Raw genomic sequence first — 19,335 nt, forward strand, 5'->3', positions numbered from 1 at the left:
TTTAAAGTGGAAAGTAAAAGCTTTATTAAAGCACAGCAGAAAAGACTTCTCCAGGAGGAAGAAGGGGACCCAAGAGGTGGAATCCGTGGAAGGGAAGTAGCTAAGGTCTACTTTCAGCTTTCCCACATTCCTGTCGCATTCCTGTCTTTGTTCTGATATCTTGCAGTGATGGAATGAAGATGGGAAGGCCCAAAGGGTGGGGGACAGGTGGGCTGAAAGAGTAATCTGGACAGGAAGGGCTTTTGGATTAGCATCTCCATGTTTGCTGGGAGCTGCTTCATTAACATTTCCTTGAGATGGGCTCTGGGCCTTGGGGACATTTCAATTTCCCCAAGAGCTGCTCTGGTTTCCTGGACTCCATTTTCTATAATGGCCTCCATTCTTGATTTTACTTGATATTAGACCTGATTTACCTAACTACACTAACTACCTATCTGTAAATCTGGCTTCATTCCCCCCTCTAATTTTGGGAACTCCTTACTGCTGTAAGGAAAGGAGGCGATGACCGTTCTGGCTTCTTCAAGCTGAAAGCGGGTGGTGTTGAGCACACAGTTTTGGAGTCCCCCTTTTTTAAAAATCGGGTCTATCGAGTGGTCCATGATAGAAGTCTGATTGAGAAGTAACAGGCTGGAGGGCCATTTGAGTGATGAGTGGTCTATAAGAGAAACAAGAAGTTATTAGTACTGGAACTAGATTAATGCAACAATAAATGCCACAGAGTAGAAATATGCCAATGAGTATAATGACAACAACAGAGACTAACAATGTTTTCCACCAGGAAATACCAGAAAACCAGGAGCTAAGATATTGTTCCCATGACAAGGTTGGCGAGGACATGGCTTCTATCTGAGCATGTAAATTTTTAAGGATATTTGTCACATTGCCAGAATTGTCAGGGATGTAAACACAACATTCAGATTTAATAATGGCACAAGTACCACCTTGAGCTGCAGTGAGGCCATCTAAAGCCATCCAGTTTTGTAAGATGGCCTTCCTCATAAGTGTTATTTCAGTGTTAAGGAGAGAGATACTTTCCTCAATATCATGGAGGGCAGTTTGAGTATAATTGTTTAAAGTCTCTACATGCCACATCTTCTAAACCAATTTGTGGGATAAACAGTGAAGCTATATGATCATGCCAATGAAACACAGATAGTCCCTATCTATGTTTAAGATTGGGGAGGTTTGCTGGCTGTTGAGCTGGTCCCTTATTTTGTGTGACCACTCCCAGGGCTATTCCTCCTCTCTCAGTGACAAATAGGTTGTATTTTTGTTCAGTAGGTAAACTGAGGACAGGGGCTTGGCGTAAGTCCCCTTTCAATGCCTTAAAAAATTTAATGTGTTCTGGTTCCCATATCAGGGAAGTTGTTCCTTGGCGCAGTATCTCTCTGAGGAGGCTATAAAGAGGCTTAGCTAATTCCCCATATCCAGGGATCCAATGCCTACAGTATCCAGTTATCCCTAGGAAGCCTCCAAGTTGTCTTATGGTTTGAGGTAGAGGATACTGTCCTATAGGGGTTATTCTTTCTGGCCCTAGTTTGCGGGGTTCCTTGAGACAGCTGTAATCCTAAATATTGAACTTGTTTTTGGCACAATTGAGCTTTTTTATTGAGACTTTATAACCCTTATCAGCTAAGAAGTTTAAAAGTTCTTTAGTGGCTTCCTGACATTACTTTTGAGTAGAGGTACACAAAAGTATGTCATCTGCATATTGTAGGACAGTCAGAGATGTTTTATCTCTGAACTCTGTTAAATCCTTAACTAGGGTTTAGCCAAACAAATGAGGGCTATCTCTGAACCCTTGGGACAATACTGTCCAAGTTAATTGAGATCTGCTTATCTGGTTCCTCAAAGGCAAACAGATATTGTGATTGGGAGTCTAAGGGTATACAGAAAAAGGCATCCTTTAAATCTAAAACAGTAAACCAAGCAGCAGCTGCTGGAATCTCAGATAACAGAGTGTATGGGTTAGGAACTATAGGGTGGAGAGGAACAACTGCTTTGTTAATTATTCTCAGGTCCTGAACTAGTCTCCATTCCCCATTGGGTTTTGTTTTTTTTTAAAGAGAGAGTGAGAGAGGAGAGAGAGAGAGAGAGAGAGAGAGAGAGAGAGAGAGAGAGAGAGAGAATTTTTATTTATTTATTTATTTATTTATTTTAGAACAACTCAGCAAAATAAAATTCCGGTTTATTGTTGGACAACATTGTTTCACACATACATCAAACAGGCCAAAAAAATAAACAGCAACTTCATAGACAAAAAAAGGAAAAAAAAAAAAAGAAACCTTTTTATCTTTGGCCTTTTTAAACATCTCATACAAACCAACTACTTATAGTACAGCTAAAGTACATACACAAAAAAAGTTACTGGAATGCTCGGAATAAGATTGTTTTTTTGTTGTTGTTTTTGCTTTTTTTACAAGGTTTTTTTTCTCCTTTGAGATTATAATGAACATGGTCACACCACAAGTAAAGTCAGAAGTAGGACAGAGAACGCTCCAAAGGCTGGTTTGGTCATCCGAGATCATTAAAAATGGCTGACCCCTAACAATATGTACAAAAATATAAAATGTAAATAAAAAATACAAACAAATTTTCCTTTTTTAAAGTACTTTTAAGAAAAAAAGCAGGGCCTTGGAAGTTTTGGTTCTTTTTTCCTCCCCTCTTGCAAATTCACGTTGTGGTTTTGGTTGGGTGGTGAAGAGCGCACGTCATCTGCGGGTGGCACTGCCCATGGTGGGCGGGCGGGCGGGCCTCTCTACTCGAAGGTGACCACGTTTAGATTCTGAGACGGGAAGTGGAGGGTGAATAGGTCACGGTGGCCTTTTATTTTTAGTTTAACTTTTCCTTTTTTGCTGTCTAGTCATCCTCATCGGTCTTCTGCTTCTTGGTATCAACATCATCATCCTCGTCATCTTCAGCTGCCCGTTTGCCCGTAGCTGCCTCAGCCTCCTCATCTTCATCTCCATCCTCTTCCTCACCATCACCTTCCTCCTCCTCCTCCTCTTCCTCACCACCCTCTTCCTCTTCTTCATCTACCTCATTGTCAGCCTCCTGCTCCCCATTTTCCTCATTAGCATTCCCATTAGCAGGGGCGTCTCTTCCATTCTATGCCTCCTCCACAACTTCCTTCTTCTCCTTTAAGTCCTTGGTGGTGATTTCAGAGCTAGTGTCCACGGCTGCGTCTGACATGGTGGGGCACGCCGGTGATCCGATGCAGTGGGTTAAAAAGGAAACTAGAGTTCAGGGACTCTGGTGATAAAGCTGCCGGAGTCCGCAGCGGAGGTGGTTGCGGCGAGTGGGGAGCTGGACCCAGGAACAATGCAAAGATGGCTTTTCAGAGCAGCCAGTCGAGAGAAATTTTTTAATATTTATTTTTTAGTTATCGGCGAACACATCTTTGTTTGTACGTGGTGCTGAGAATCGAACCCGGGGCCGCACGCATGCCAGGCGAGCGCGCTACCACTTGAGCCACATCCCCAGCGCCCCCCCCATTGGGTTTTTGAATTCCTAAAATGGGTATGTTACATGGGCTTTGGCAGGGCACTAAAAGTTTCTGTCTTTTGAGGTTCTGAATGATCTTCAATAAGCCCTTTTTTGCCTCTGGGCGTAGGGGATATTGTCTCTGATGTGGAAAGACAGAAGGATCTTTTAAGACTACTTAGGTTGGAACTGCACTTTTTGCCCATCCAATTTTGCCTTCAGTAGCCCACACTACAGGGTTTATATTACATTCTAATAAAGGCAAACATAATGATCCTCGCAGTCCCAAATTCATTGTAATGAATGTCTGAAGTTTTGAAAGTAAGTCTCTTCCCAGTAAAGGGGTAGGACATTCTGGAACCATTGGAAATGCATGAGAAAACATCATCCCGTCCCACTCACAACTCAGTGTGTGGGGGGTAAACTTTCTGGTAATAGGCCATCCAGACACTCCTTGTACCGTTATAGTATTAGAGAAAAGAGGTCCGGGGGTACGAGGTAAGCACAGAATAACTAGCGCCAGTGTCTAAGAGGAAATTGACCTCTGGCCTCCCTACAGAGAAGCGTACCAGGGCTCACCTGCAGTGATAGGAGTTTCGGGAGCCAGAATTGAGCCTTGGCCCCATCAGGCCTGTGTGAAGGAGTCTGGCTTCAAGGACCTATGCCCCTGAGGACAGTCACTCTTCCAGTGATTGCCTTGACATTTAGGGCAGGGCTTTTGGGGTGGCTGCTTGGCTATTGGGCAATCCCGTATGAAATGTCCTTCCTCTCTGTAATGGAAACAAGTTCCTTTTGTGGATTGAGGAGCATTTTGTCTTGCTCCTTTTTCACCCTGGGAGCTTACTCCTCTAAGAGCGAACACCAGCACTTCAGTACTTTTTCTGTCTCTGCACTCTTTCTCCTTTTCCTCTTGGCCTCTATTATAAAAAATGGAAGCAGCAAGTCAGAGTATGTTATCTAAAGATTGATCAGGGCCATATGCCAATTTTTGTAACTTCCTCCTAATGTCTGGGGCTGTGGCTCAAGTGGTATCGTGTTCGGCTAGTATGCATGAGGCACTGGGTTTGATTCTCAGTACCACATAAAAAATAAAATAAAGATATTGTGTCCGCCTTAAAAAAAACTAAAAAATAAAACTATTTGGCCCTCTGTGGATTCAAGATCCATGGTGGTGTGTTTTCTCATTGCCTCCCTGAGTTTCTCCATGAAAATAGCACGGCTTTCCTGGGGTCCCTGAATACTTTCTGAAACTTTAGAATAGTTAACGGGCTTTTTTTTTTTAATATTTATTTCTTAGTTTTTTTCGGTGGACACAACATCTTTGTTTGTATATGGTGCTGAGGATCGAACCCGGGCCGCACGCATGCCAAGCGAGCACGCTACCGCTTGAGCCACATCCCCAGCCCGTTAACGGGCTTTTCGCTTGATTCTCCTGAGGGCCTCAAGGGCCAACATTTGGAAATGTCTAATTTTCCAAGCATCCTGTTCAGCATTTGGGTCCCAGTCAGGATCATTTCTGGGAACTGCCTGTGCTCCGGATGGATAATTGGGTTTGCTCCTAGTCTGTTCTGCTGGGGCAAGAGCAAGGTGTACGTCATCCCTAAATTCTTCAGCTGCTCTTAGGGCTGCTTCCTTCTCATTGAAAGTCAAAATATGGTTGAGTAATAGCATAATATCTTTCCAGGTGAGGTCAAACAGATTTGAAATACCTCAATATATTTATCTGGGTCCTCCGAAAATCTCCCTAAGTCTGTTTTTATTTGCCTTAGGTCTTGAAGGGAGAAGGGGGTATGTACTATGATTGGTCCAAATTCTCCTCCTGGCATCTCCTGGAGAGGTAATATATTTGATCTGTCTATTGGGGGCAGATGCAGAGAGGCCAGGATATGGAGGACAGGAGGGCCGCTGTTGCACACCAACATCTGATGGAGATTTTGTGGGTCCTCCTGATTCTTTCTCCTCAGTAGGTGATTCTTTAAGATTTTCTCTCTTCATGGCAAATATCATAGCTAAATCTACTTTACATTGTTGGCATAATTTGGGGTTTTCCCTTAGGGCAAAGAAACCTGGACATATGGCACCTCACACCATTTCCATTCCCTTTTGCAAATTTTTATCAAGCTGTAAAATTGTACTAAAATTGATACTTCCCTCTGGTGGCCAGGATTCTCCATCAGGGAGTTTGTATTGAGGCCAGACCTGGCAGCAGAAGAAAATGAGGTGCTTTTTCTCGAGTGTCTGTGGGTCAAACTTATCCCAATTTTTCAATATGTAGGTAAGTGGTGTACCTAGCATATTGGAGAGAGAAGCTCCCATCTGAATGAGAAGAGAAAAAAAACAGAACTCAGGTACATGCACCGGAGAAAACTGTTCTCATTAGGGATGTCTCCCTAAGCTTGAGCTTCCTTATGGTCCAGAAAACCCTCTCTCACCTTGCTTTGCCAAAGGTGTTTCTGGGCCCCTTTGGCAAAGTGCTAGGGTCCCAGTTTGCCCTGTGCCAGAGACCCTGGGAGGATTCAGACTTAAGGGGCTTACTGCTTTCCTCCCTGCCACTAAAAACCCACAGCAAAAGAGAATTGTGCACTCTTCTTGTTGCCTTTTTTGCTCTATAGACTAAAGGAATCTCCTGAGGTTAAGGGATATCTACTGGTTGTAAGGCATATAGTGCTTTCTATCAGAGAGACTATAGGAAGAGTTGATTCTAAAAATGCCTCCCTCTAGCAGCTTAAAGAGAACACAGCACATTCTAAATATCAGAGCAGAAATGGGAAATTTTAAAACAGACTAGTGAAAGTCACCTATGCACATGAGGGGAACCTGGGCACCTTTTACTAATTGTCTCATATCTTTCTCAGTCCTACAATCTGAATTGCTAGCGTTTCTGACCGGCAAAGGAAGGGGAGCATCCAGAAGGGAATGGATGTGGGGTTGGGAGTATTGTGTAGCCCATATGGAGGCAAATGTAATTGGGGCTTTCCCTCAGTGCCATTCATCTACCGATCACCCTAGATACCCCTTAGAGCTGTCGGGAGGGGGTTCAAGAGAAAGGAACCCTAGGAATACGTCTGCGTGTAGCACAGACCAGAATTCTGCATTTGTTCCAAACTCCTTCCTCCACCTCCACGCATCCAAGGCAGATTGGGATTAGGGACAATTGTTGTCCAGGCCCAGATAGAAAAGTGGGAAGCGGCTTTGGCAGAAACCAACATGCCTGCTCTGTATGGAACAGGTGATTGAGAGCTGCCTACGCCAGGAAACCTCTCACCTGAGTCTTGAAGAGTGGCAGCTGCACTAATTGTGTTTAAGTAGCCATCGGGTGCCCACATCACCCTCCAGAAAGAAAGAGAGAGGGGCTGAGGCTGTGGCTCAGTGGTAGAGCATTTGCCCAGCATGTGTGAAGCACTGGGTTCAATCCTCAGCACTACATATAAATGAATAAAATAAAGGTCCATATATATATATATATATATATATATATAATATTTTTTAAAAAAGAAAGATAGAGAGAGAAAGATGCACCTCAGACAGACGTGGGGAGCATGGAGAGGTGCTTACCTTGGTAGATCTCGGTGGGACCTCCAATATGTTACCGCTGTTTACCGGTGATGAGTCCTTGCTTCCCCGAATGTTGAAGTATAACACCAGAGAAGCACGCCAAGGCAAGTGGAAAGTAGAAGCTTTATTAAAGCACAGCAGAAAAGACTTCTCCTGGAGGAAGAAGGGGACCCAAGAGGTGGAATCCATGGAAGGGGAAGTCTTCCCTCTTTTATAGATAAGGTCTACTTTCAGCTTTCCCACATTCCTGTCGCATTCTTGTCCTTTGTTCTGATATCTTGCAGTGATGGAATGAAGATGGGAAGGCCAAAAGGGTAGGGGAGAGGTGGGCCAAAGGAGTAATCTGGGCAGGAAGGGCTTTTGGATTAGCATCTCCATGTTTGCTGGGAGCTGCTTCATTAACATTTCCTTGGGATGGGTTCTGGGCCTTGGGAACATTTCAATTTCCCCAAGAGCTGCTCTGGTTTCCTGGACTCCATTTCCTATAATGGCCTCCATTCTTGATTTTACTCGATATTAGACCCGATTTACCTAACTACACTAACAACCTATCTGTAAATCTGGCTTCACTTGCACCTAGCATGATGTTCTCAAGGTCCATTCACAGTGTTGTACCTATACTGGTGTTTTGTTCCTTCTTATGGCTTAACAACATTCCCTTGTATGGATGGAATACATTTTGTTTATCCATTCATCAAAGAAAACCAGAGCTGCACAATAGTTAAAATGTAAAAACAGATTTTATTCAGAAACTATTACAACAGGGAAAGAGGGAAATAGGTGAACTCTGAATACAACAAGGAAAAGTGGCGATTTATAGCCATGCAATGGAAAGGATGCTATTGGAGGACTTGGCTGAGGGAACACTGTTTAGAGGGTAGGTGACTCTCAGCTAACCTAACCACACAGGAATCTTCTGGAGACAGGCTAGGGTGCTCGGACATCAGCTGTGGAGGGAAGGGTGAGGAGTTTGGCCAGATGGTGAGGGTCGGAGGGGTGGGATTTACTTAGCAGGATTCTTGCTAAATCTAAAGGTCAAGATCTAGTTGGGAAGAGGATTCAGAGGAGACTGACCAAAGTTGGTCAAGGACACAGTCTGTCATTTGCTTCCACCTTTTTCTTAACAGGGCTGGGGTTGGGTACCAGGGTTTGAACTCAGGGGCACTCAACCACTGAGCCACATCCCCAGCCCTATTTTTTATTTTATTTAGAGATAGGGAGTCACTGAGTTGCTTATCGCCTCACTGTTGCTGAGGCTGGCTTTGAACTCATGATCCTCATGTCTTAACTTCCCGAGCTGCTGGGATTACAAGCATGCAGCCCTGTGCCTGGCTGCTTCCACCTTCTGGCCACTATGAACATGATCATTTGTGCTGTGGCCTCTGTGCACAGGTTTTGTGTGGATGCATGCTCTCGACTCTCGCGGGCATGTTCCCAGGAATGGGACTGCTTGGGTGTGTGGTGCCCATGTAGCCTGTGGAGGAACACTGGCCTTTACTTCTGCATACACACTTCAATCATCTCATGTGCTCCTGAAGTTCTGTTAATGTCAGGTTGGAGGCCACAATTCTGCTTTAGAGGTGAAGGACCTGGGGCCCAAACTACTCACAGGATAACAAATAACAACTACCATTTGTACTGAGTGCCAGCTATGTGCCAGGTATCATGGAAAGTGACTTCCTTGCCATTCCTTGCTCAGAGTAGCCCTATGAAACAGGTGTTGTCTGTGCTCAACATACAGTTAGGAATACAGTTGGCGGGGGCTATGGCTGTGGCTCAGTGATAGCACACTTGCCTCGCATGTGTGAGGCAATGGATTAGATTCTCAGTACCACCTATAAATAAAGTAAATAAAGATCTATTAACAACTAAAAGAAAAAAAAGAAATACAACTTAGCAAGACCCTGTGTAAAAAAGGGGCAGGGCTGGGGACATAGCTCAGTAGTAGAGCACCCACAAACACATAAAAAAAAAAAATTAAACATCTTGAACAGTGCCATCCAGTGGCATGGACCAGCTCCATCTGACTAAATTTTGGGCTCTCTCTGGTTCTTTTACTTCTTTTTATATAGAACATTCATTGATCTGCAATGATAAAATCTACATTATTAAAAGATAGGTGAGGGCTGGGGCTGGGGCTGTAGCTCATTGGCAGAGTGCTTGCCTCACACGTGTGAGGCACTGGGCTCAATCCTCAGCACCATGTAAAAGTAAACAAATAAAGGCATGCTGTCCATCTACAACTACAAAAAAAAATAATAAAAAGGTGATAAAATTTGAGCTTGTATTGAATTTGACAAATTAAGTTCTAAAGTATCCAGAATATCACCTAATACCCTACATCAACTGAGAGGGAAAATTATCACATGCTCTTGGCAAAACTATATCTGCAGATGAGGTACACAGTGTGCAGCACATAGGGAAAAAACCATAGAGAAAATGCAGTTGACTCTCTTGGAAGAAACGCTGCTCCTTTCAGTGGAAGAGGTGGTCAAAATCAGGGACTTCTATGCACGTGCAGAATGGCTTCTCCATTTCAAGATGGTGATAAAATACCTAAATCACAGCACCAGCACACCTTTGAGGAAAAGGACACCTTAACCAGAGTAGGTTTGTTGCTTAATCTTTTAGTAATATGTACAATTTTTTTAAGTAAGAATAATTTCACTCAAACAATGGCTGTTGTTTTTCTTCTCATCCTCTGGGGCTGGATCTGTTTCAGCATCATAGGGACCCTTTTCTTTCCTTTTTTTTTTTTTTTTAATATCTTTATTTATTTATTTTTATGTGGTGCTGAGGATCGTACTCAGGGCCTCACACATGCTAGGCAAGCATTCTACCGCTGAGCCACAACCCCAGCCCCATAGGGACCTTTTTCGACACCATCCTTATTCTTTAAAAAAAAAAATACACACACACACACACACACACACACATTTAGTTGTAATTGGACATAATACCTTTATTTTATTTCTTTAGTTTTATGTGGTGCTGAGGATGGAACCCTTGTATGTGCTAAAAGAATGCTCTACTGCTGAGCCCCAGCCCCAGTCCTCCATCCTCTTATTCTTAAAACACCGTCTACAAACAATCATCCAGAATTCTGTCTCCATACAATCAGCACCAGAACCCTTTTGTGGCTAAAATGAATCCCCCGTTTTGTAGTCTCTCAGCACAAGGACTTGTGAAGAAGGCTTTGATTCATTTTGTTGAAGGACAGCAGGCACCAGTATAATCTTCTATGACTTTACAACCAACACTTCTGACTCTCACTTTTCATTTCAACTGCTCTATTGTTAAGTTGTACTGGTGACAGCATTCTCTTATTGGCCACTCCAATCCATCTCTTTCAGGGACCCTTAACAATGTAAATATCTATTTAAAGTTCTTTCATTTACTTCCCATATCATAAGGAAAAACAAAAATTTCATCTAGTTGGTAATATTGAATTCAATCTTTAGCCTTCTCTTCAATGATGATTCAATAGAAGTCTTGTTTCTAAGAATTATTTTCATCTGGATAGAAAACAACATCCTAGCAGTTATGGTTATTCCTAAACCTAATCCCAAGGCAGAAAAGGTGGCAGCAAATGCAGCTAATCCAAAGGACACAAATGGAAGAAGACCTCTCTGGGCTGCATTCATGTCACTGTTCACGGTGTTCCACCCAAAGGAGTGACTGCACAGCTGTATATACAGTCACGATAAAAATGAGAGCAGCAAGAACACAGGCCAGGGGTGCTGAAAGGACAAAGAGTGCGAATGAAGCACAGAGTACCCATTTTGGTGCAGAAGAGTGTCTTCCTCCTTCTGAAGTCATGAATTTCCTTTGTCTGTGCACTTTCCATGTGCCATTCTCAGGCCTCCAAGTTTGGGGATGTCAGGGCAAATGATGCCATCTCCACTATGAAGCACTCAGCACATGCTGCTCAGCCACAGCATTTCTAAGACAGCCTGGGCTCACCCTGACAGACTTCCTCCTTCTTGGATACCTCACCACAGGCAACTGTGTCCAGAGCAAGCAGTAAGCAAGTCATGATCACCAGAGCTGGAATGTGGGACCTGCTCCAGCCTGTGCGTCCTTGACCCTACTTGCCAACTCTCACTGGTTTTTGAATCCCTAATACTCAGTGGACTTTGAAGGGTCAGCAAATTTTAATACAGCATCCAGTACAGTAAGTTAAGCGTGTCCCATTCTACTTGACCTCTACTACATGGGATGCTCTTGCCACATGCTGGTCTACATGCTCCCTTCCTTCCTCTGACCCTCTTCTTAGTCTCCATGGATCTTTTCTCTGGCTCTGTTTTAAGTCCTTTCCCCGCCCCCCCCAAGAGGTCTTTCTGCCTCAAATTTCTACTCCCTCCACACTGCCTGAATGGCCTGTCAAAAACACAAATCTAGCCACATCACTCTGCCCAAAATTGTCAACATTCCCCATTACCTATTGAATTGAATCAATTCTAAATTCCATAGACTAGTCTACAAGACCCTCATCTTTCCTCACCCTCTTCCCTTCCATTTCACACCCTTCCATCCAGCCACACAGAGCAGCTTGCCCCTTGCCAGGAACACTGCATTGCATTTCTCTATGACTCTGCATAACAGCTGTCACTGCCCTGAGTGCCCTTCACCACTTCTTACACCTGGGGAACTTCTACCTGTCCTTAAATTCCCAGCTTAAATGTCCACCTCCTCTACGAAGCCTTGTCTGGGTACTCCTTCCCCTAAGCTCTCAAGCACTTCAATGTCTTCAACATAAGCTACTATATCAGTTTTCTTAGCTGGACTGTGTGCACTTTGGGAAGAAATTGGGCTTCATTCCATTTTGTATATTTCCAGGCCAAAAACAAGACCTTGCTTAGTCAAATAAATAAATGAACATTCTAGGTTTGTGCTGTCCAGCACAGTAGTACACATCATATATTGCCACTGAGCTCTTCCATGAGGCTGGCCTACATTAAGAAATGCTGTAAATATAAAACACACAAAGGATTTCAAATTCAGTGTGGGGAAAAAGTAAAATATATCATTGGTATATTTATATAATGATTTAATATTGAAACAGTATTTTGCATATATTTGATTACATTAAACAGTACTGCTCAAATTAATTTCACTTCTCTTTTTTATGCTTTCTAACATGGTTAGTAGCAAAATTTAAAACTACATACATGCTGGCCTCTCAGCTTCCTAATTGCCACTCATAGTTACAGTCATCAGAATGATCCTTTAAAATGTCACTCAACTCATACATGGAGCCTCACTGAGGTAGTTACATTCTTTAAAGCTGCCACAAGCACTGAAATCAGTGAATACTGAATCACTGTTTCTACAGCAAATACATGGTCAGGCTCCTGAGAGTTCCCCATTCACAAAATTTTTGTCAACCAATCAACATGTAACTTTGTATTACGAGTGTCTTTGTTTAAAGACACCTTATTTAATATATATTGTTGAATCAGTGCAGTTGAACACAAGGCCAAGGCTGAACAAAGCTCATGTAACATACATTTTTCTCAGGCACAGCACAACTGTTATGATTGGGATGTGAGGTGTCCCCCAAAAGCTCCTGTGTTAATGCAAGACTGTCTACAGGGAAAGTGGATTTTGAGAGCTGCAACATAATCAGTCCATCCTCGTTTGAATGGACTCAGTGGTTAACTGTGGGCAGGTGGGGCATGGCTGGAGGAGGACCGTCATTTGGGGTCCGCCCTAGAAAGGTGCATCTTCTCGAAGCTCTTTCGCTCTTCTTTCTGCTTCCTTGCTGCTAGGAGGGGAGCAGATTCCCTCTGACACGCCCTTTCCCTATGATGTGTTGGGCAATGGAGTTGGCTGGCCATGGACTGAAACTTCTGATACATGACCCAAATCTACTTTTCCTTTAAGCTGTTCCGGTTGGGTGTTTTGATCATAGCAACACAAAGCTGACTAAAACAACTACCTTCTTGTGCATAGGGATACTAGATAGCATTTCAGCCCTACACTCGGGGGCATTTAAGCAGCAAATCACCAACAAAAGGCACAAAAATAAGAAAAACATGGCATTAAATATACCTCCAAAAGAACATTTTTAGACGGTGTACCCTTATTTTTTTAAAGGGAGAGAGAGCGAGATTTTAATATTTATTTTTCAGTTTTCAATGGACACAACATCTTTGTATGTGGTGTTGAGGATCGAACCCGGGCTGCACGCATGGCAGGCGAGCGTGCTACCACTTGAGCCATATCCCCAGCCCCTTATTTTTTATTAAAAAAAAATTTATTTGCTCTTTTTAGTTGTACATGACAGTACAATATATTTTGACATATTATATATACCTTGAGTATAGCTTCCCATTCTTGTGATTATACACTATGTGCAGTTATATTGGTCATGTATTCATAAATAAACATAGGAAAGTATGTCTGATTCATAACTTATACCTGGGGAACTTCTACCTGTCCTTAAACCCCCAGCTTAAATATCCACTGCCTATCCTATTTCCATCCCCTTTCTGGAGTATGTACCCTTACTTGACTTCAGCTGAGAATAAATGAGAAAGCACCACAAAGTATTGATTTGGGGATGTGCAGGGGAATTTGCAAATATAAAATCTGTGAATAATGAAGCGTGACTAATTCTACTGCTTACAGCTCTTCAAGGGCTTTAGATTCCATTTATAAAATCCAAACTCCTGGGGTTGGGGATGTGGCTCAAGCAGTAGCACACTCGCCTGGCATGCTTGCGGCCCGGGTATGTTGTGTCCACCGAAAACTAAAAAATAAATATTAAAAAATTCTCTCTCTCTTCTCTGTCTTAAAAAAAAGAATCCAAACTCCTTACAATGGCCTACAAGGCTGTTTTGTTCACAGCCCAGCAGTGCCGGGGTGGTGCAATAGATTTTGGAAAGGTCAAAGAAAGTGCCCAGACACAACATGGGAGACAGACTATTTATTAAGGAAAATTCATAAGAGCTCCATGACTGCCCCAGAAGAGCTCAGTGGCCAGGCTGACAGCACGCCAGTCCCTCATAGTATTTCCTCTCTTTCAGTGTTTTGTCCAATGGCAATTGGCTAGAGAAGTCACACATATCCTTTATATAGTATCCTGGGTCCTACCCACCCACTCAGAAAGGGGTTTTATAAAAGGCTGCAGAATCAGTGACATCTTTATTATTTTTTATTGTTATTTTAAAATATTTATTTTATTTATTTATTTATTTTGAATTTTTTAATATTTATTTTTTTTAGTTTTTCGGCAGGCACAACATCTTTGTATGTGGTGCTGAGGATGGAACCCGGGCCGCACGCATGCCAGGCGAGCGCGCTACCGCTTAAGCCACATCCCCAGCCCTTAAAATATTTATTTTAATTGTCAATGGACCTTTATTTACTTTTTATTTATATGTGGTGCTGAAAATCGAACCCAGTGCCTCATACATGGTAAGCAAGCGCTCTACCACTAAGCTATAACACCAGTCCAGCAGTGACATCTTTAGCATTAGTTTGTTTAGTCTGCTTACATCCCAAGGAGCAACTGCCCTGGTGTACATGTAAGAAAGTGGCTTTCTAATGATAACACTAACTTGCCCTAGTTCCCTGCGTGCATGAGGGAAAGCCAGTGTCCTTCAAGATAATGTGTATCTGGACACGGTGGCCCAGTCTTGTTCTCACTGTTCCCTTAAATTGGTGGTTTTGGGGAACAGAAAGGAGGCATTCAGGGACACAGTGTTTTCTATCCCCCTTTGCTTTAGGGACGACGGAAAGGCCCAACAAGGTGCGGGTGCAGTTTACCTTCCTGCATCCTCACACTGCCGACCAGAGTGGCTTCCTGCCTTCCCATTCCAGCCTGTCCCCACCCCGCAATGGCCCTGCCCTTTCACTTCTGCCTCCTCCTCACCATCCCCTCCTTTTCTGAGCTCCCCTCCAGAGGCACCACCCATAATCGCGCGGGGGCCGCCCACTAGGCTTTCCTTCGCGGCCCTGGGGTTGGGGTTGACTTCTGTCACAATGTTTCAAGGCGCCTAACCCGACAAGAGTGCGCGGAACCAGGGATCGACGACGCCGAGGTGCGAGGGCGGGGCGGCAGCGAGCGTCAACTGCGAGGTCCCGCGACTCTCCCGCCTCCAGAGCGGCTGACAAACAGGCCCGAGGTCCTCCCACGAGTCCAGTCCCACGCCGAGCTGCGCTCCGCCCTCTGACGTCACCAAGACGCGTCACGTGCCACGCGAGGCCCCGAGCCGCGACGCCTCGGGCCCTGGGCCCATCTCCAAACCTACCTGCCTCCTCTGACGGGGCGCGTCAGGCAGCTGTTGAGGCGGCCGTTCCTGCTGCTGCGTTCGCCGCCGCTGAGGGGCCGCGGGGACGGTGAGTCGCCTCTGCGCATCCGGGGACGGCTTCCGGCGGGAATCTCTCTCCGCTAGATCGGGGGCTGGCCTCCCGCCCCGGTTTGGGGGATGACCTCGCCGCGGAGCCCCGCCCCGCCGCGGTGCCTGCCGGGTGCTGTAGGCCCCGCTTCAGGACTACAGGTCCCACAGGTCCCCGGGCGCACGGGGGCGGTGTGCGCGCAGAGCCCGCGGGCCGAGGGGCTCCTCCGAGCGCCAGGCCGGACCCGGGCCCTTCTCCGCGTCCCGCCGGCCTCAGGCGCCAGGTGTCGGAGGTAAAGGTGGCGGGGTGGGGGCGGCGGCCAGACTGGGGCTGTTCTCCTAGGGGTGCTGCCGACACCCAAGGCGTTTCGGTGTCGTTGCGGCCGCGGAGCTGCGGCGACAGCTTCCCGGGGCCGAGCGCCCGGGGTTACCGGCCCTGCGGCCTCTCGCGTGAGCCCTCGTCACGCCTCCCCGTTTTCTGTAAGAGAGGGTTGTTCCATTTTTCTGCGGGAGACCGGGAAGAGAGGGGAGGGGAGGGCAGCCTCGCTGTGTGGCCTCAAGGAACGGGGGTCGGGAGGGTCCCCGCGCGTGACCTTGGCGGTCCCGCGGGAGCCCGCCGCGTTTGCCCTCCCCCGCCGGGCAGGCGCGTGCGGGTCGGGACCTGGCTCTGCACCGCGCTCCTGCAGGCGGATTGGGGAGGCGGCGGGTGGCCTGGCCTCGGGCCGTTCAGCACCTTGGTGGAGGTGGGTTCCTAGGGGCCTTTCCACAGGTGTCAAGGAAGAGAGCGGCTGAAAATCCTGCGTCAGCACGACCGGTGGCCGTTGTTAAAGGACGGGGTCCTGGGGCTCGTCCCAGCCCCAGATTCTCGTTCTGTAGTTATGGGGTGTATCCCAGAGAATCTGTAAATAATGAGCTCCCAGATAATTCTCAGGCACATGGGACTGAGAATCTCTGTCCCAGAGGGGGGATCAAGGACCTTCGGTGGGGGGGCGATTCATAGCGTTTTTATCACTTTTGTATGCATTCTGGGAATGTAGGCTGGGGAGTGCCTAGGAAATTAGGACCGCTATCCTTGGTACTTTGCTTCTTACTTTGTTTGGGGCTGACACGAGTTGAGTGGGGAAAGGCCTGCCAGCTCTTATTGTTCTGCTCTTAACAGGAAAGAGTCATTCAGAAGACCACCTCAACCTCCCCTGCATTAGGAAAAAATTAGAATGCAGAAAAGTCGAAGGAATTTTACAGAGTATGCTAATGAACTCCATGTAGAATGTACAGTTAACATTTTCTACTTTTTCATCAATCTGTCCACCCATCAGTCCCATCTTTTGTTTATGCATATCGAAGTAAGTTGTAGATCACCAGTGTGTTTTCTTTTCAAATAGTTAAGCATGCATATCATTAACTAGACTCTTAGGATTCTTATTGATTTTTAACCAACAGAACCTCTCAATCCTGAGGACCCGAAGGAGTGTATAGGTTTTTTCTTCACATGAGGAAAGACCTTTATATATTGCTCTTGCAAAATTTAAGAACAGCTAGCCATGGCTCTAGACTCATCCTAAGAGCAGAAACATGAAATATATGAAGAATACTTAAGGGAACAAAATTGTTTTGAGAAGAAGAGAATAGAATGTGTCCCAAAGGACAGTGCCCCAGCAGTTCATTCTGGCAATAACTGAAGTGAGTTGTCAGCTTGTGTGTTTTTTTGGCTCTCTCTGTACACTATAAGCTTGCTGTTTGAAGCTGCAGGTGTGATGTGTGTTTTCTAAGCTGAAGGGGAACAGGGCTGGGTAACACATTTGGCAGGCACATGGTGCTGATGAATTAGAGGTCATGACTTTGAGTCCCTTAGGCCCAGATACTTGGTTCCATAGCCACAACTACCAATCCCTCACCCTATTCCTTTAAGGGGGAGAGAAAAGTCAAGCCTCATGAAAATTCGTTTCTGCTTTCAGAAACACAGTACTAAGCATGATGACACATTTTAACTCAGAGAGGATGCAGTTCAGGATGTGTAGCAGTTAAAGTCATGTCATTTTATGTTAAGGTCCTGTCCTGTATGTGGAGGATATGCTGATAAGAAGGTAGCATGCAGGGAGAACTTGAGCCCTTAGTGGGGAGAAGAGCTATTTTGGCAGTGATGATGGGGGGTTTCTTGTCCCACAAGGGGACTTGGAAATAGATTGCATAAAATGGAAGCATATCCATTTTTAGGACCTCATAAAAGGCTTCAGTGTTTACCTCCACCCTGTCAGGATTTCCCAAATCCTATCTCTTAGAGGCAGTAGAGGCTGCATTGTAATAGAGTGCTACAGAGGGGAGTTGGAGTCAGGCCAGGGGCCTGCTAGAGAGCTCCCACAGAGGGCCAGAGAGACACTGGTCTGACTGGCTCCTTAGCCTATGGGTCCACTAGGTCTGCTCACCACCTCTTCTGTACTATGAGTCATCAGGCAGTGCTCTGGTGATAATGATGGATTCTGGGACCAGTACTGCGTAGACTCAGTTAGCAAACCACATTGGAGGCCCCTCCATGTGACTTTGAAGCTTTGTGACAAGCTAGTTGTCTTCCCAGAGCCTTGTTCATTGCACCTATAGTAGGTAAAGAGACCTTGATCTGGTCAGAAGACCTATATCCACAGTAAGCACTGAAAAGATTAGGGTTTCCTAATGTTGACAAAGTATAAACAATTCAAAGCCATGCAGTAAAGGGTAAAGAGGTCCAACAACACTGGGTGCAGTGGTGTACACCTAATCCCAGTGGCTCAGAAGGCTGAGGCAGGAGGATTGCAAGTTCAAAGCCAGTCTCAACAACTTAGTGAGGTCCTAAGCAACATGATGAGACCTTGTCTGAAAATTTTTAAAAAAGGCTGGGGATGTGGGTCAGTGGTGAAGCACCCTTGGGTTAATCTCGGGGACCAAAAATGGGGGAGGGTTTCCAACATTCTGGTACTTTCCATGAAAGCAACTGTGATGCATTTTTGCTAATATTGGATCATTTTTCCAGAAAACATTTCTTGTCAACTTTCTAGTGTTCCTGATTTTGTGGGTGCTGTGAGCCCCTGCTTGGTCTGTCCATTGGGTGATCCAACACCATCAGTTCGTACTGCAAAGAAGTGTCTCATGGTTCAGTAAAACCTCTGTGTGTGATATATATCGTGTTCAATAAATGTTAATTCGGCCTGAATTCAGATCTAGTTACAGTGTCCGAGTTTTTCCTTCAAAAAGAAAAGGGTATGGTGGCGCACACCTGTAATCCCAGTGGTTTGAGAGGCTGAAGCAGGAGGATCAAAGCCAGCCTCAGTAATTTAGCGAGGCCCTAAGAAATTCAGTTAGACCCTGTCTCTAATAAAACACAAAAAGGGCTGGGGATGTGGCTTAGTGGTTAAGTGCCCCTGGGTTCAATCCCTAGTACAAAAAAAAAAAAAGGAAGAAAAGGAGTCCACAGCAGGTGGGAGTAGGTAGGGAAGGGTACAGGAGTAGATTTGGGTACATTTAAGGAGAATTTAACCCTATTCAAGAAAACATGAACAGTTGTCACAGTTTCAACTGACATTAAGTAGGAAAACAGGGCATGAGATTTCTGTGCAAGGTGGGACCCTTTCTAAGTGTGTTGTTCCTACTTGTCAGGTTCTCACCTCTTATCCAGGGAAATAGTTATACAAGCATGCCTCAGCTAAGGAAGCAGCCAGACTAAGTGACTTGCACATGGTTGACAAATAATGGCAGAGCAGGGCTACACACACAGCTCTCTTGAAACAATGGCATGAAGGGGGTGGCGGGAACATGAGCTTCCCCAGCCCTGCTATGATTACTGCTTCATGGAGTTGATTGTCATTCAAAAAATGGCATTTTTTCCTGTTTTGATTTTGACCATAAACAAAGGCATTTTTATGAGGAAGCATGTGGAATCCATCTGAGCTGTGGCTGTGCTCTGGTCCTAGGGCACAGGTAG

The 19,335-nt window shown here is 45.2% G+C and overlaps 2 protein-coding genes and 2 pseudogenes across 2 annotated transcripts in view; 1 reads left to right on the forward strand and 3 right to left on the reverse strand.

Moving 5' to 3' along the window:
- The window catches only part of LOC143385387 (uncharacterized), a 21,885-nt gene continuing 2,550 nt past the window's right edge, over nt 1-19,335 (reverse strand). The window contains exons 2-5 of the mRNA XM_076840858.1: nt 15,297-15,519; nt 7,039-7,191; nt 5,772-5,799; nt 1-655 (exon numbers count right to left, since the gene is read on the reverse strand). Coding sequence (XP_076696973.1) covers nt 423-655; nt 5,772-5,799; nt 7,039-7,191; nt 15,297-15,519 — 637 coding nt within the window. The 3' untranslated portion in view covers nt 1-422. The remainder of the gene's footprint in view (nt 656-5,771; nt 5,800-7,038; nt 7,192-15,296; nt 15,520-19,335) is intronic.
- Nucleotides 2,554-3,224, reverse strand: LOC143384957 (prothymosin alpha pseudogene; annotated as a pseudogene).
- On the reverse strand, nt 10,125-10,857 carry LOC143385120 (palmitoyltransferase ZDHHC6 pseudogene; annotated as a pseudogene).
- The window catches only part of Cdip1 (cell death inducing p53 target 1), a 19,809-nt gene continuing 16,270 nt past the window's right edge, over nt 15,797-19,335 (forward strand). Inside the window, exon 1 of the mRNA XM_076839741.2 lies at nt 15,797-15,863. The gene's annotated coding sequence lies outside the window, so the exon portion shown is untranslated. The remainder of the gene's footprint in view (nt 15,864-19,335) is intronic.

This window comes from Callospermophilus lateralis, chromosome 19 (assembly GCF_048772815.1).
Source record: "Callospermophilus lateralis isolate mCalLat2 chromosome 19, mCalLat2.hap1, whole genome shotgun sequence".
In the NCBI taxonomy this organism is placed as follows: domain Eukaryota; kingdom Metazoa; phylum Chordata; class Mammalia; order Rodentia; family Sciuridae; genus Callospermophilus; species Callospermophilus lateralis.